Source organism: Lichenostomus cassidix, chromosome 6, assembly GCF_008360975.1.
Source record: "Lichenostomus cassidix isolate B80296 chromosome 6, HeHo_3.0, whole genome shotgun sequence".
In the NCBI taxonomy this organism is placed as follows: domain Eukaryota; kingdom Metazoa; phylum Chordata; class Aves; order Passeriformes; family Meliphagidae; genus Lichenostomus; species Lichenostomus cassidix.
In genome coordinates, this window is record NC_139487.1 from 8798297 (window position 1) to 8812206 (window position 13910).

General features: G+C 35.5%; 1 protein-coding gene across 6 annotated transcripts in view; it reads right to left on the minus strand.

Moving 5' to 3' along the window:
• VTI1A (vesicle transport through interaction with t-SNAREs 1A) overlaps positions 1–13910 on the minus strand; it is a 255037-nt gene that overhangs the window by 195674 nt on the left and 45453 nt on the right. For 3 of the 6 annotated variants that reach the window (XM_085064848.1, XM_085064850.1, XM_085064851.1), the window contains exons 4-5: positions 8991–9068; positions 2576–2596 (exon numbers count right to left, since the gene is read on the minus strand). In XM_085064848.1, the coding sequence (XP_084920974.1) occupies positions 2576–2596; positions 8991–9068 (99 nt within the window). The remainder of the gene's footprint in view (positions 1–2575; positions 2597–8990; positions 9069–13910) is intronic. The other 3 variants (XM_085064849.1, XM_085064852.1, XM_085064853.1) reach the window with 1 other exon arrangement.

The window sequence follows — 13910 nt, forward strand, 5'->3', positions numbered from 1 at the left end:
CTAACATTAACTCAGAGCCGTTTCTTACTTGATTTCAGAGCCTTTCCACCCAAGGCATTCCATAATGAAACCTAATTTTATTATAAAGGGTGGTGTCACTTACATTGTTTGGATTTGGAGGCACCCTGTCCTTTGGACATGAAATCAATGCCCTATAGCAGCAGCTGATGCTTTCAACTGCTTCCCACCCCTCCCCAAACTCCTTCTCCCACAGTATCCCCTGCACTCGGTGAGGGGGGCAGCGAGGTGATTCAGTCTGTCTTGCAGCTTCAGAAACAGCATCTATCTGGAGTTATATAAGGAAGTTTTGCAAAGAGGCATGCTATCACTAGAGATTTAGTCATTCCATGTGGGCTGGATTCAAACTGAGATCTCAGGAGCTCAAAAGACAGAGCGACACAGCCTCCACGGAAGCCTGTGTACAGCAAGTGTGCGAGAATAGAGCCTTGTAATGAGATGAAGCACAGGTTTTATTAACAAACAGTATGGCAAACCACAATTTCTTTTAAGATCACTTCATACCTCCTTAGGAGAACTATAATTGGGGATGCCTTGATGTTTCGCTCTGTGACGAGTTAAGAATTATGCCTGAGTCACTGTACTAGCCTTCATTTAAACTTTAATGTGCATTTTGCATTGGGTATAAGAACACCATTGCATTTACAACCTATCCAGCACAGACTGGGTACTTACATGCAGAGAACAGAATGCCAGCAATTGGGTTTTAAATTATTTTTCTCTCTAAATGTACAATTTTGATCAAGGCAAAATAATAAATCCCTTTATTTAGTTTTATTTTCTGCTGCTTTCACTATATGCAGAAGCAAGAAAAAGTAACTTATGAGGCTAGCAAGGAAAAGCAACAAAATAAAAAAAAATAGCAGAAGCAATGTCAAAATTTTTTAGGTCGCTAACAAAAGAGGATTTATAAGATCCAAAAGGTATAACTGAGTTCGGTATAGCTCCCAAATTGCAGCCCTTTGCAGTAACACCCTGAATTTTCTTACTTGCTTTCATACCTACCTCAAAAAAAAAAACAAAAGGCAGATAACTAGCAGCTTTGTTTTTTACATATGAATAAATTTTCAGAATGAATTTAAAAATTAGGAATCTTTATGTTTATAAAACTATAATCTTATGTTTGCAAATAAAAATGATCCTACTGCACTCTTTGCAAAAGCACACGGGCAGACGTGCAGATGCTGTTAAATGGATGAGAAAATGAACCTTGTTCTTCTGAAAAACCTCAGAAATCAGGCTATACAAACCCTTCCAACAATACTGTCATCTGTTTAAATACTGGGACTATTGGGGAGGGGAGCTCAGCAGTGGTGGGAAGGCTTTCATGTGGTTACATGTTTATTTTATTTAATTTTTTTTGTCAACTCCTTTACTCTGTAGCTTTTACATATTAATGTCAGCTCTATGAAAAGAGGGAAAAAATAAAGCATTTGGGAAACTAGTGAAGAATTTTTGTATCACAAATATCTACCTGTTTTTAAGAATTCTCAGTAATTGTCCTTAATCTGGTTACTTTACAATTCTTTGTCATGACCATTTCTAAAACTTACAAATCCTTTCCTGCAGAGTTCAGTATATATTACTGACACATACTGGGCACACATGTTCCACGAAGAAGATACCAGACAAATATGTGATGTTAAAATCTTCATGCTTCTAAATATATTTATTCAAATACTTCACTGGTCCAAGCTGTCCGTATGAAACCTTTCAGAAATCTGACTTGTAAGTAAACTTGACTTTACTCAGGCCTTCTTTTCAGTGGCTAATGGGAAATAATAAAAAAACAGCAGTTCTAATACCTGTTCTGCTACAACAGTAAGTAAGAACAGAGATTAATTTCAGAAAATATACTGAAACATTTGAGGAACTGACCATTAAAACAGGCTTCTTTCTAAATATTTATGAGTCATTTTATAAGTGGAAGAAAGGTGTTCTGGAATACTGATCTCTAGTGTTACACCTACAGATCTACAGCACTCACAAATAAATAATAAATATTGATATGTGTGTGTAGGTCTATCTACCTGTACTGTATTTTTCAGTGGATGTACAATATCCAATATAATACATAAGCTATTTGAATACCTCACTCCAAACTCAAAACACTGTGAAACACTATGTAATTTTTACAATGTTTCAGCAAAGGCTTATTCCAAAGCAATGCTTTCACTTTCAATACCAGTGTATAAATGTACTTTCCCTATCAAAGATTTTGTGATGCAAACATGATTATTACTGTACCTGATTTGATCATGGTATTCTTGGAGAGATCAAATAATAGAGTTTTTTTCCACCCTTCTTTTTCTAGTGCCTTTTAAAAAAATTCCACTATCAAAGAATGTTAATTTCTAAGGTTTGATCTAGAGATTCCTATGTAAGTATACAATTATTAGGGAAAAAGAGGCACAACAGTGAATATTTTAAAGCAATGTAATCAATATTTTTGCTTTGTGTAGATTTCCCTGCAACAATGAACAAAAAGATCTACTTCAGATTTAGAAACTCAGCTTTAAAGGGAAAGCTAGACAACAAAAAGCAAGAAAGTACTCACCTCTTCACGTAATTTTATCAACTGCAACATGAACGCACAAAAAAGATAAAAAGGAAAGAAATGGCAGGAAAGAAAGATCAGTTGTGTGACAGGATACAGAATTAACATTGACAATTTATCTGTTTACATGTTTAGCATTTAAAAATCACAGACAAACACATTAAAAGAACCTAAACATAGACTACATGCAGAGTTTTTTGAACGAATAAAGATCACTTTCTCACACTGTCACATTAAACAAAGAGAATAGTGTGAAATTCTCTTTTAAACCACATCTAAGACACCATCATGAAATAAAGGGGAATGACTTCATAGAAGTCTATATTATAAAGAAAAAAACAAGTTTACTATTCCTCTCTTCGAAGATTGTACAGCTGAAGTGGTTTTGTATATACAAGTTTTCAGAATGTTTTCTGTATATTTTAGTTGTGACAACTGATTTCTTATTTTACTAGCAGATCTAACTTATTAATAGATGACTGCATCTTTACAGCATATATTTCAGTATTTCAAATTTTATATACCCGAGTTCTACTGTAACTATATTATTTAATTTTATTATTGAACTTCATACTGAGGGATTTTGCAATGTAAAAAAAAACGAAGCAGCTTAGTTAAATGGTTCAGAACTACGATTTCTTGAATAGCATATTTAAAAATAGACAAAGGAATAGGGAACAACATGAAATGTATTTCCCTCAGAAAAGACCCATACCAGGTTCTTAATCCAGACCACTACACAGTGTGTTCTGTATATATACATATGTATACATACACAGACTGTGTGTGTATCCTTATAGAGTATATAAATTTATATTTATTAATTCATGTTTGCAAATCAGCACAATCTAACACTAACACTAATAATATTGCTCTGGCAGCTTTTCTGTAAATCTAAATAAAACCCCAGCCTGATTTTCAAGCTATGTTGTAATATACTCTCCCCTTAGAGAGACAGATAAATTATTTGTACTGGAACAAAATGTGTAATTACTCACAACAAATGTCTGCACAAGAGTGGCTCTTTATAAAAAATTACAGTTCTCTCACCAATTCCAGTTGAATTCAAAATTACAACAGCTACATAATTATCTCAGTTTATGCTGATACTTCACCTACAGTTTCATAACACTAATTTTCAACACATGTGTAAGTTGAGAATGTTTACTACTAATAAAGTCTCACCAGCATGAAGGAAACAAAAGAACCTCCATTATTCTCTATTGTTTCATATAGCTCGTCTAAAACTGAAGGTTTGCCTCACCCCCTTACCAAAAGGGACAAGAGGTTCTAACGAGCTCTAATTAGGAGGGCAACAACACCACCCCGACTTGAACTGGACCAGCTCTTCTGCACCAGCTAAAGGAACTCTGCTAGAATTTGGTTTAAAGAAAACTGCATTGTCGGCCAAACCAGTGCTTAAATTCAAGTGCTTGGCCTATCATAAATTGGTCTCTTTCTCCAGCTCTTCCCCCCCTTTTTTCCCCAAAAAGGCAAACATTAAGGCTCTTTAGAAAGAGACGATCTGGGAGTTGATCACATAGCTATCTTTTCTTTCTGAGGCCACCATTCTTCAGTTGACTATGATACTTAAAGGGCCAAAGTTTAAAACGACTCTCCCGCAATAGAGCCCGTCCGGGCATGCCACCCTGCTATAATCAATGAGAGTTTTAAAATGCTGCACATTTGTTTTTTCAATAGGTCCCAAACAAAAATGTTCTATCTTGTTTGTGCTGCATGGCTGAATTTAAGCTCTGCATGGGATTTGCAGCTAAGCTAAGTAATGGGAGAGGGTTGGGTTTTTTCTAACATTGGCTGAAAGATATTCATTCAAATTAACAAAAGATGTATTTTTCCCCCATTTAACAATGCTCTTGATGAAAATGTGCTACCTTTACATTTCTGTTTTGAAACATTATTTTTATTATGCTCACTCCTGAACTGTAAACAGCGTTAAGCCGTGCGCAGCCACCATTTTAGCTTATGATAATCAGCATATTTTTGAAACAAAGATTTTTTTCCCCTTTTTTTTTTTTTTTTGCAATACAGAATTCGATACAAGAGGTAATCTGTTCCTTTGTAGGCTAAAAAAAAAAAAAAAAAAAAAATCTGGTTTACGCTGGTTTGAACCAGCGGAATCTCTTGTGGCTAAGCCTTCTGCTGTGACTAAAATCAAAACTGCACCACAGAGAGAGAGATGGGATGTGTGTGTGTGTGTGGGTGTGTGTGTGTGCGCACGCGTGTGGCCGTGGGGCTCGTCATGTGACACGGAAAACTACCGAATTTTTTTTAAAAAAGCTGATAACGCCACCGCCGTCTCTGTCCGCATATAGATAACGAATAAATGCTGAACTCTATTAAACGCCCTTTACACATTATCGTGGGTCGAACACACAATTTTCTGAACTTATGATGACAGTCTATTTATTTTGCTATAAACCCTCGGCATGTAACGAACAGATTTGTGTCTGGTAATGATCTGCTCTGCCAGGGCTATATGAAATGATACCGACCTTCTTTAGATCTTGGCGAATTAAATTGACCAACTTCACCCCCTGGTCTGTAGCTGAAGTTTGACACACTTTATGCACAGCAAGCCCAAATCTAATATTATCACAACTTTGTAGTCAGAAATTAAGTAGACACAAAATATTTGCTCATCACGAATCACATATAGAATGTACGGGTAGACCAATACACAGTTTAACCCAGTGTGAATTTATTTAAACTTACTAATGAACATAGTTGCAAAAGAGAAAGGAACACTGTTACACCTCAAGAAAATTGATAATACTGAACCTCACATTATTTTGGTTGAGAGAGATTTCTGATTTAACCCAACATATACATCCTCAAAAACATGTGAATTGCTACATAAAACAGTTCTGTTATTATTAAAGTGAAGCTACAACTTTAAGTAAAGTATCACTGCACTGAAAAACTCAAAACTTTCATGGGATTTGCTAAATGTTGGTGGCCAGGACAACAAACAAGACTTGAAAGCAACAGAGTCTGTTTAAGACTACTCTTGGAAAAGAAATAATAACCCAATGCACACAGTAGGTTTTTGGGACTAAGTTCATGAGGTGGGAGGTTTTTTTGATGCAAGAAGGGATATCTTGATTTTCAGCCTCTGAATGCTTCATCTGACTACACTCACATGATTCAAATTAAGAAGAAATTTTAATGTTAATTGTTAAACAGTGAATGTTTTATGTTAAGCAGGGACTTCACTGAACTCTAGGTGTGTTAAGAGCACTCTATCACTACCTGTCTCATGAAACAAAGTTGCATTTATTTCAAAAGAAACATTCAATAGCAGAATTGTGTGATTCTTACAACTTCTTACAGGAAATTCCTATATGCTGTATCTGGAAAAAGTAGTTAAATCTTGGAAATATCATTATAACGGAATTGTGTTCTAAGTTGTCATCTAGACACGATGGTTGCTGCTTCTGGGAGACGTTGGGAAAATGAAGAAGACAAAAGACAAGTCACCATTTGCTAATTCTTCAATCTGTTCTTTGTACTTCCATCTTTCTTCCTCAGAGAACAACTGGAAACTCATACCTATCATCCTATTCATCACAGCTTATAACTTGGCTGTGGTTCACTGTAACTGTACCTTTGAAACTCAACTAAATAAAGAGAAGCTGAATGAGGAAAAGACCCATATTGTTTATTTTTCCAAAAGTGACCTAATTATTTCTAGCTTTTTAATATGGTCATACTAGCCAGCATGCATTAAGTTCCTTTTGTCTTCTCTTTCCACCAAAACCATTATGCAAATATGTATCACGATGACAAAGACCAACAACTCATATCTCTTGTTTGCCTTTGGATAACACCCCTGACTACCCAGATATTCAGTATTTCTATTGGCAGATTTTACCAATATTTGTGGTTTGGTACAAGAGCAATTCTGAGCTGGCAACTTTTTTCAACACCTCCTCTGTCAGAAGAGGAATCCTTTCTCTCCCCCTTCACAGGTTGGTGACTGAATTGGGGAAAACAAACCCACTATTTTGCAGTTAAATTAATTTAACCTAATCCAAATTGATTGAGAAGTAAAAATCCTACACTATCAGGGTCAGGACCAGTCCATGTACCTACATTTATTTCCATCAGACAAAATGAAAGCAAGCATTTAAAACATCTTCATATATTTCATGTGGCTTTAAGTTATACCTGAGCATCCTTTCATCATTTAGTCCAAGTTTTCTATTGCTATAATAATGTATAGGAGTGAAAGTGTATTAGACCTGGGGTTACTGAGTTAAACACGACAATATTTCATGTTCAGTATGTGGTAAGCACCCAAACCTTATACTTGATTTTGAAAAGCTGTACATTCTAATAAGCTGAACACCAGCTGAAGTTTTTGCACTAACTGCTTGCATCCATAGCTACATGTAAATAAGTACAGATACAAATATATTTAATAAGAAAATGAGAAAGTGATATTTATTATTTAAACAACAGAGTAAATAATGTATTTTAAAAATACTGGCATTCATATATTTAAAAGAAATCAGGTGACTCCTTTATGGTGGAATTTTATTATATTTTTCAAGAAAGAAATTAGGAGCTTTAAAAGGTACAGAGGTAACAATTTTAGGTTGGGCTATAGAAAAAGATTTTGGATACCTAAAAGCCTATGCAAGAGTCCTTCAGCAGCCAAAAATTTCTTCCATTTAAATAGTGGTCATTTGGAAGAAAAAGCCTTTAAGTTGACAAATGGTTGAAGGTATCATTTAGTTCCTTGAGATGAGACCATGTCTCTTTCACCAAGTTTGGAAAAAAAGATCATCAGTCACAAAAAGTGCACACATGAACCAGTTATTTAAACATTCTTTAAAAAGTGAAAATAAAATATTTTATCTCATCCCTACACATAAGATATTCTGTTATAAGTAAAGCTTCTTATCACAATTGCCCTTTTATGTCTGAATTCACACAATTTTTTCTTGAAATGTAAAAGTAGCAGCACCTTAAGAGAAATAAAATGAGAATCTTAACACTTTCACAGGACTACATTTACAATCATGACACGCAGACTGTGAGACTCTTCTCCCTAAAATCATCTCCATAATTTCATTATTTAGGTATAAAACCACCTCTTTATTTTACTCAAATTTTGGAATCTCCCCTTGTTATCATATATAAATACAAAGATTAATATCCTTTAAATTTAACTCTTCACATAGATATCAGAGTTGCTATACTTACAGTCTTATGTCTTCAGATAAATTGTATCCTGTGTATAATTTAATTCATGTATGAATTAAAGTCTGTTACAGAGTTTAAAACTTAAAGAGCATGTTTAAAATAGTGTAGGATTAAGGGTTACAGGGTCTGTGTTTTGAAAGTCATTGTACCAGGTAAGTCTCCAAGTTTTTATTTTTTCTGTCATTAATGAAGCTGAGCCTATACTGTGAGTAGAAGATACAAAAAATTCCAGAATATTGTTCTGATCCATTTCCTTATTTAATATCACACTTATCAAGTAAACATTTAAACAATTTTCACTTTCACTGGCAAAACAATTTGGATACTATCTGGTCAGAAGAGACAATCTGACATTTAAGAAAACTTTCAACTAATTTCTAACTCAAAATACACAACTTTGATAACATAAATTTCAGAAAGAAAATAAATATTCTGCTGTCAGACACAGTGTCAAACAAGTTTCATCCCCAAAAGAAATATTAACAGGTGGGTCAAAGTCTCCTGAATACAACATTGCCTTCACAATTTTCGGTAGTCTGGCAGGATCCTCACTGTAGTATGCAGAACAACAATCCGGGTACAAGATTTTAGAAAAGCCTCAGGATTATCAAGCTTTCATACATTAAAAGAGGTGGATAGCACTCTGCATCCTAGTACAACATGCATTATGAAAGCACGCTCTTATTGGTACAACTTGTGTTTTTGGTACAAGGAGAGAAAATCTGGTTAGGGAAGGAATCACACAAGGAAACTGAGTGGGATACTGCCTAATTCTGAGAGCGCACTTTCATTTGTTTTGCCTGCCAGTGTTGATTTAATTATACTGCATTATTATCAAAGCTGCATTATGTACTTTTTTATTCCTTTTACATGTGTTTGAGGTGAAGACCTTGGCTTTGTCGGCAAACAGCGTGTTTCAAGTTATTTCTTAAGTACTAAATAATAAAGAAAAGAGAAGAAAAGATTTTTTTTGAGATAGCAGACAGTGATCACAAGTTAAAGGGTTAAATGTAAGATCTCCAAGAAACATTTTGAAGTTGATTAAGACCCCAGCTTTGCATTAAACAGTATCACTTCCACATGAGTTGTTGCTAATGCTGTTAAGGAGCAGCTTGAGAAGCCCAGTGTGCCAGTGACCTCCTTCACCCTCCAGCCACCCACTAGGGCTTCTTGATTAGCATCCTACCTGGTTCTCTGAGGAATTCCCGTCATCCCCTAGGAGCTCATTCCGCACCTCATCACTGTAGGCGATTCGTGACCTTTTCTGTAAAACAAAAAGAAAAAAGGGTTAGGAAGTAAAGCTCCGAAGCCATTGGCATCAAGGCTGATCATCTTAAACCTCGAGAGCCCCCTAATGGATACCTATTTGATTTAAAAAAAAAAAAAATCTGCAAGTAAAAGTTATTACAAAGTTCCTCTACTGCTGTATCTTAACAAATCTGCATGGGCAAACCATGTAGCATTTCTGAGACAGTCACACCCTCAACATTGCAGCAATGAAAGCAGCCTCTGTGAAGCTCAAGATATGGAACATGTGAGGAAATATACACTAACAGCAGAAGCATTGAAGAAATGCCAGTGCAGGGACCAAATGCATTTTTATGAAGAGCACTTGCTAGCAGGTGACAGAAAACCTAAGACTGCAGTGATGCCACTAGACAGGACTGAGCTTTTCCTGTATTAAAAAAAATTAACAAACCCAAACCTGAACAGTACACATGTGACATATCTGATTCAATTTAAAGATGTAGAAAATTAGCAAGTGTTTTCTATGCTGCTAAGGCTGCTGGGAAAGGATAGAAATTAAAGGGCAAAAGAAAGGAGAGAAAACAACAGCACAAGGAAACACTGGTTTTCAGCAGTTCATGGAAACACCACAAAACTGAGACAGTCATCCATGGGATTGTTATGACAGACAGGATATTAAGTAAATTCACAGCTTATGAGCACCAGATTTGCTCTTGAACTGATAATTATGTTGATTCTAAACTAGATCAAGTGCCAAGCAATGGAAAGCAAATGCGTGATCATTACCAAGGCAGCACAGGTTTCAATGGAACACTGGGGAAGTCCATAATGAGAACATCAGCCCAGCTTTCAATTTCTCTGTTAGACAAATAGAAGGCTCTTACTCAGTTAATATTCCCACACTTAGCACTAAGAGAGAGAGAATTTTTAACATATTATCTGTTTCTTTTTCTTTTTGACAGCAGTTATAGCAATTTTTACACTTTATCAGAGGAAGAAAACGAGCAGCAAGAGCTAAGCTGTAGTGCCTTCCTTTGTTGATGGGAGCTTGCCTCACACCCTGCCATGGTGTGACGACCTGTAGGAACTCAGAAAACACAAATCCTTCCTCAAACCTTCCCTTCTTGGGCCATCATGCCAAAACTTGTGCTTGGGACTGAGGCACAGGAAACAACCACTAGAAATTAAACTGAGCACAGGGAAACTCATTACCTATGTGACAAAGAGGTTTGGAAGCGAGTCACCCTTAACACAAGGGACCTAGCAGTGGAGTAAGCCCTGTATGGGTCACCTCAGAGCAAACATTTTAGCTCTTTGTGCTCTGTAGCTCACCCTTTATTACAACATTATCCTTACAGTGTTTACACCTTTGTGACTCAGCTACCAGCATTCAGATCTAGATTATATCCTAAAGCTACAGATGTACATCAGAAGGACAAAGCAAACCGTGGACCCATGGCAAGAGGTGAATTGTGCCAAATCTTTTGGAGATCTCAGCTGTCACAGTTTCACACTAACCAAGCTAAAGTAGTCTACAGCATTAAAGGAAATGAGAACCTTTAAACAGGCTGTGGTATCAGAGCTGCCTGTTTAAATTATTCATTTCATCACTATGGGGGACTAAAACACTCCACGGTATGCAAGAATATCATATGGAGATAGGTTTTGTTTTTCTCTTTTCTCACCAAAAAGCCAACAAATTGGCATAGATTGCTCAATTATATTATTTTCCTATTTTTATTTGATACACAACAAACAAGGAAGGAAATTACAAATATACACCATTAAATACCTAATCTTCTTTCCTGATTAAGATTCAGTCTAAAGACCTCATTTGAGGTCTAGGAGTTCAACTGTACAGTTTCTCCCAATTTCACAAAATGACTCAGCCCCATTGATCCTGTTAGTGTTGAATGTATTTATCATTATTAGACTGAGATGAGGACCACGATGCTTCATGAGCTTGTTCTCCAGTGCACAAGCTGCCTAATAATACGTAGGGACTGAGATGGTCCTTGATTCCACATCATTCATTTGAAAGATTTAACTGGGTGATATCCTCATTCTTAAAAGCTTGCATGGGAGAAAGGAAAAAGAATATACTTCACAGGAAAGCAATAATCGTTAATAGCAATACAATTTTTAGAGGCTCTTTATAATCCTTTATATCATCACCACCGAACCTAATAAATATATTTGTATCATAGTTCTTTTATTGCAATAATCTGTCATGATCTGAAAATCAGAAATTATATTAAAAGAAATAATGCTTTGCCTACAATTAGGTATAACTCTTTGCCATAATCAATAAATAATTTGATACTACTTTTGATCACAGTTTCACTACCAAATGAATCAATAATATAAAAGGAAAGGCCTTTGAACTAAAGTGTTCATTTATTCTTTCAGGATTTGTCCAAAATATCAATATCTTGAAATACTATTCTTATTTTTATTAAAGTATTATTGGTTAACACTTTTAAATGTGGCTATTAAAATTAGTTCCACTTGTCTGAACTCAATAATTATTTTTAATTTTTTTTTTTTTTTAGTTCATAACCACCAGCTGTTTATAAATACATACTTTAGCCAAATGCAAGAATGATAGTTTGAGCTGGAAATGTCACACACTCTGCTACAGTTTGAAGGAACCCAATTCATAATGCATTTTATAAATAGTTAATGACTTCTATACATAAGCTAACCAGGCAAATCAAGAAATTGTCAACATTTTTAGTCTTAGTTGTCAGTTACCACTGTCTACCGGTACTTTATATGTATGTTTCTAGAAAAGACAGAAGCTTTACAGAGTTTGTAATCCAAGGCATTTCTGGGCAGCTCAATATGGGCTTAAGAGGTTCTGTGAGCAGATTTTTGTCTGCAAAGGTCTGTCATATACAGAAGTTTTCCTCATATTTTATATTTTCTTGTATATACCTAGACAAAGAGTCTAAGCACACAAGTGGTTTTACTCAGTGAATGTGTTTGCATTTGAACACAGCATTGCCCAAACACAGAGACACAAAAGGGTTAAGCTACTTTCTACAAGAACTTCAACACTCAGAAAGTTTCAGGGGCTGTTTTAAATGTACTACAGTACCCAGACCTTCTGACAAGGAAGAATTTCTGATTCCAGGCAGATCTCTCTTGGTTTATGAACAGGATTTTTGCATACTGATTGGGTGATTTCCTTAAAGCCCTGTTCAAACAGATACACTTGCTCAGTTCTGTCTGGCAATTTGGCTTTAAACAATCTGTCTACTTGACCCAAGCCTTAACATTTCCCAATAGAACTGAATGTGTTCATAGGCAAGCCCGGCTAAATTAGAATTGAAATGAATTAACTCAGCTTAAACTAATTAAGATCTGTGATCTGCAGTCCCACCCCCCTGTATGATTCTACATGTGAAGCAGGGTACACGTAACCAGACTGTAAGAATTCTGCTATACCACTAATCTGAGCATACCAATGAAGTTCGTCTATTACCAAAGCATATGAGAAGTTAATTTCCATGGCCTACACATGGCAAAGCAATTGCTTAAATTGCCTCACCTGGGAATTTAATACAATGTTATCATCAGACCAGCCACACTGTAAATAGATTTATAATGCTTTCCATGTGCTAGGCTAGGTTGCATATGAATTAAGTAATGATCTGGTATTACAATACAATCAGCTAGTTCCCATACCTGGCAGACAGGATATTTTGCTAAATTACTACCTATACAGATACATCACAACATAAAAACAGAAAAGGTAATGGGAAGAGAAACAATCTACATGGTGTATGACCGAATTTTACATGGTAACCAAATAAGATGTAGATAGAAAGAGGTATCCAAAATAATCTATTTCCAACATCTGCACAACAGAACACATACTTATTCATTTCTATTCAATTTTGGCCTAATTTTCCGCATTCTATACTTTAATTACCATCCACATTCTGAAATGTTCCCATTAGTGAAGGCCAGAACTAGCCAGTGCCCCCTCACTCCAACGCACTTCCAGCAATCAGCCAAATAATTGATATAAAGTATTGTACATTTTCATACATGAACTAAAGAATAGCTTTCCCCCTCCTAAATGCTAAGCAGCCCCCGAACAGATGAGCAAACCTAAGTGCATTTCACACAAAAGACCCAGCAGATCCTTTCATCCCAACCTCTCCATTTTTCAGGCTCAGTGTTTTAAGAACAGATTAAACAGGTTTTTTTGGTGGAATATGTGTAAACAACAAAAGGGCTTATTTATCCACAAACATCTGTTTTCATACAAAATTTATTAGAATTTCCTAGTATATATAAATGGTTTTAAAAAATCTCCAGGCATCTGTTTCAGAGTTTGGCCCTGCTCTAAATGTAAATAAATACTTGAGATTAACATAACCAGAAATAATTTGTGGGAATAAATCATATTTTATTTTGTGTTATTTGAGAGTAGTCACTTTTGCCACTGCTCTTGCTAAAAGAAAAAAAGTGACCTGCTCTCCAAATGGGCAGCTAAATACTGCAGAATATACACTTTCATCTCTGCCTTTTGGAATAGGTATTTAAGCATTTTTTTGCTGAGCAGAACTGGAAAAGATACAGTTTAACAAATTTAGAGCAAAAGTAAGTGGCCCTACTTAATAATCGTAGTGCTTATATTGAAACAGAAAACAAACTGACTTCTTAATAAATAAAAGAAATTTAAATTTATTTTCAATTTGAAAAATTGTGTTCAAACTTCAGTTTTCAAAACTTCTCTATTTCTCTGTAAAGGTGATCAAGGAATAATAGACTAGGCACTTCAGACTGCAATTCCAAAGGGGTTTTCCTGCTCCTAAGCAGCTGATTTTTTAGCAATTGGGTGCAA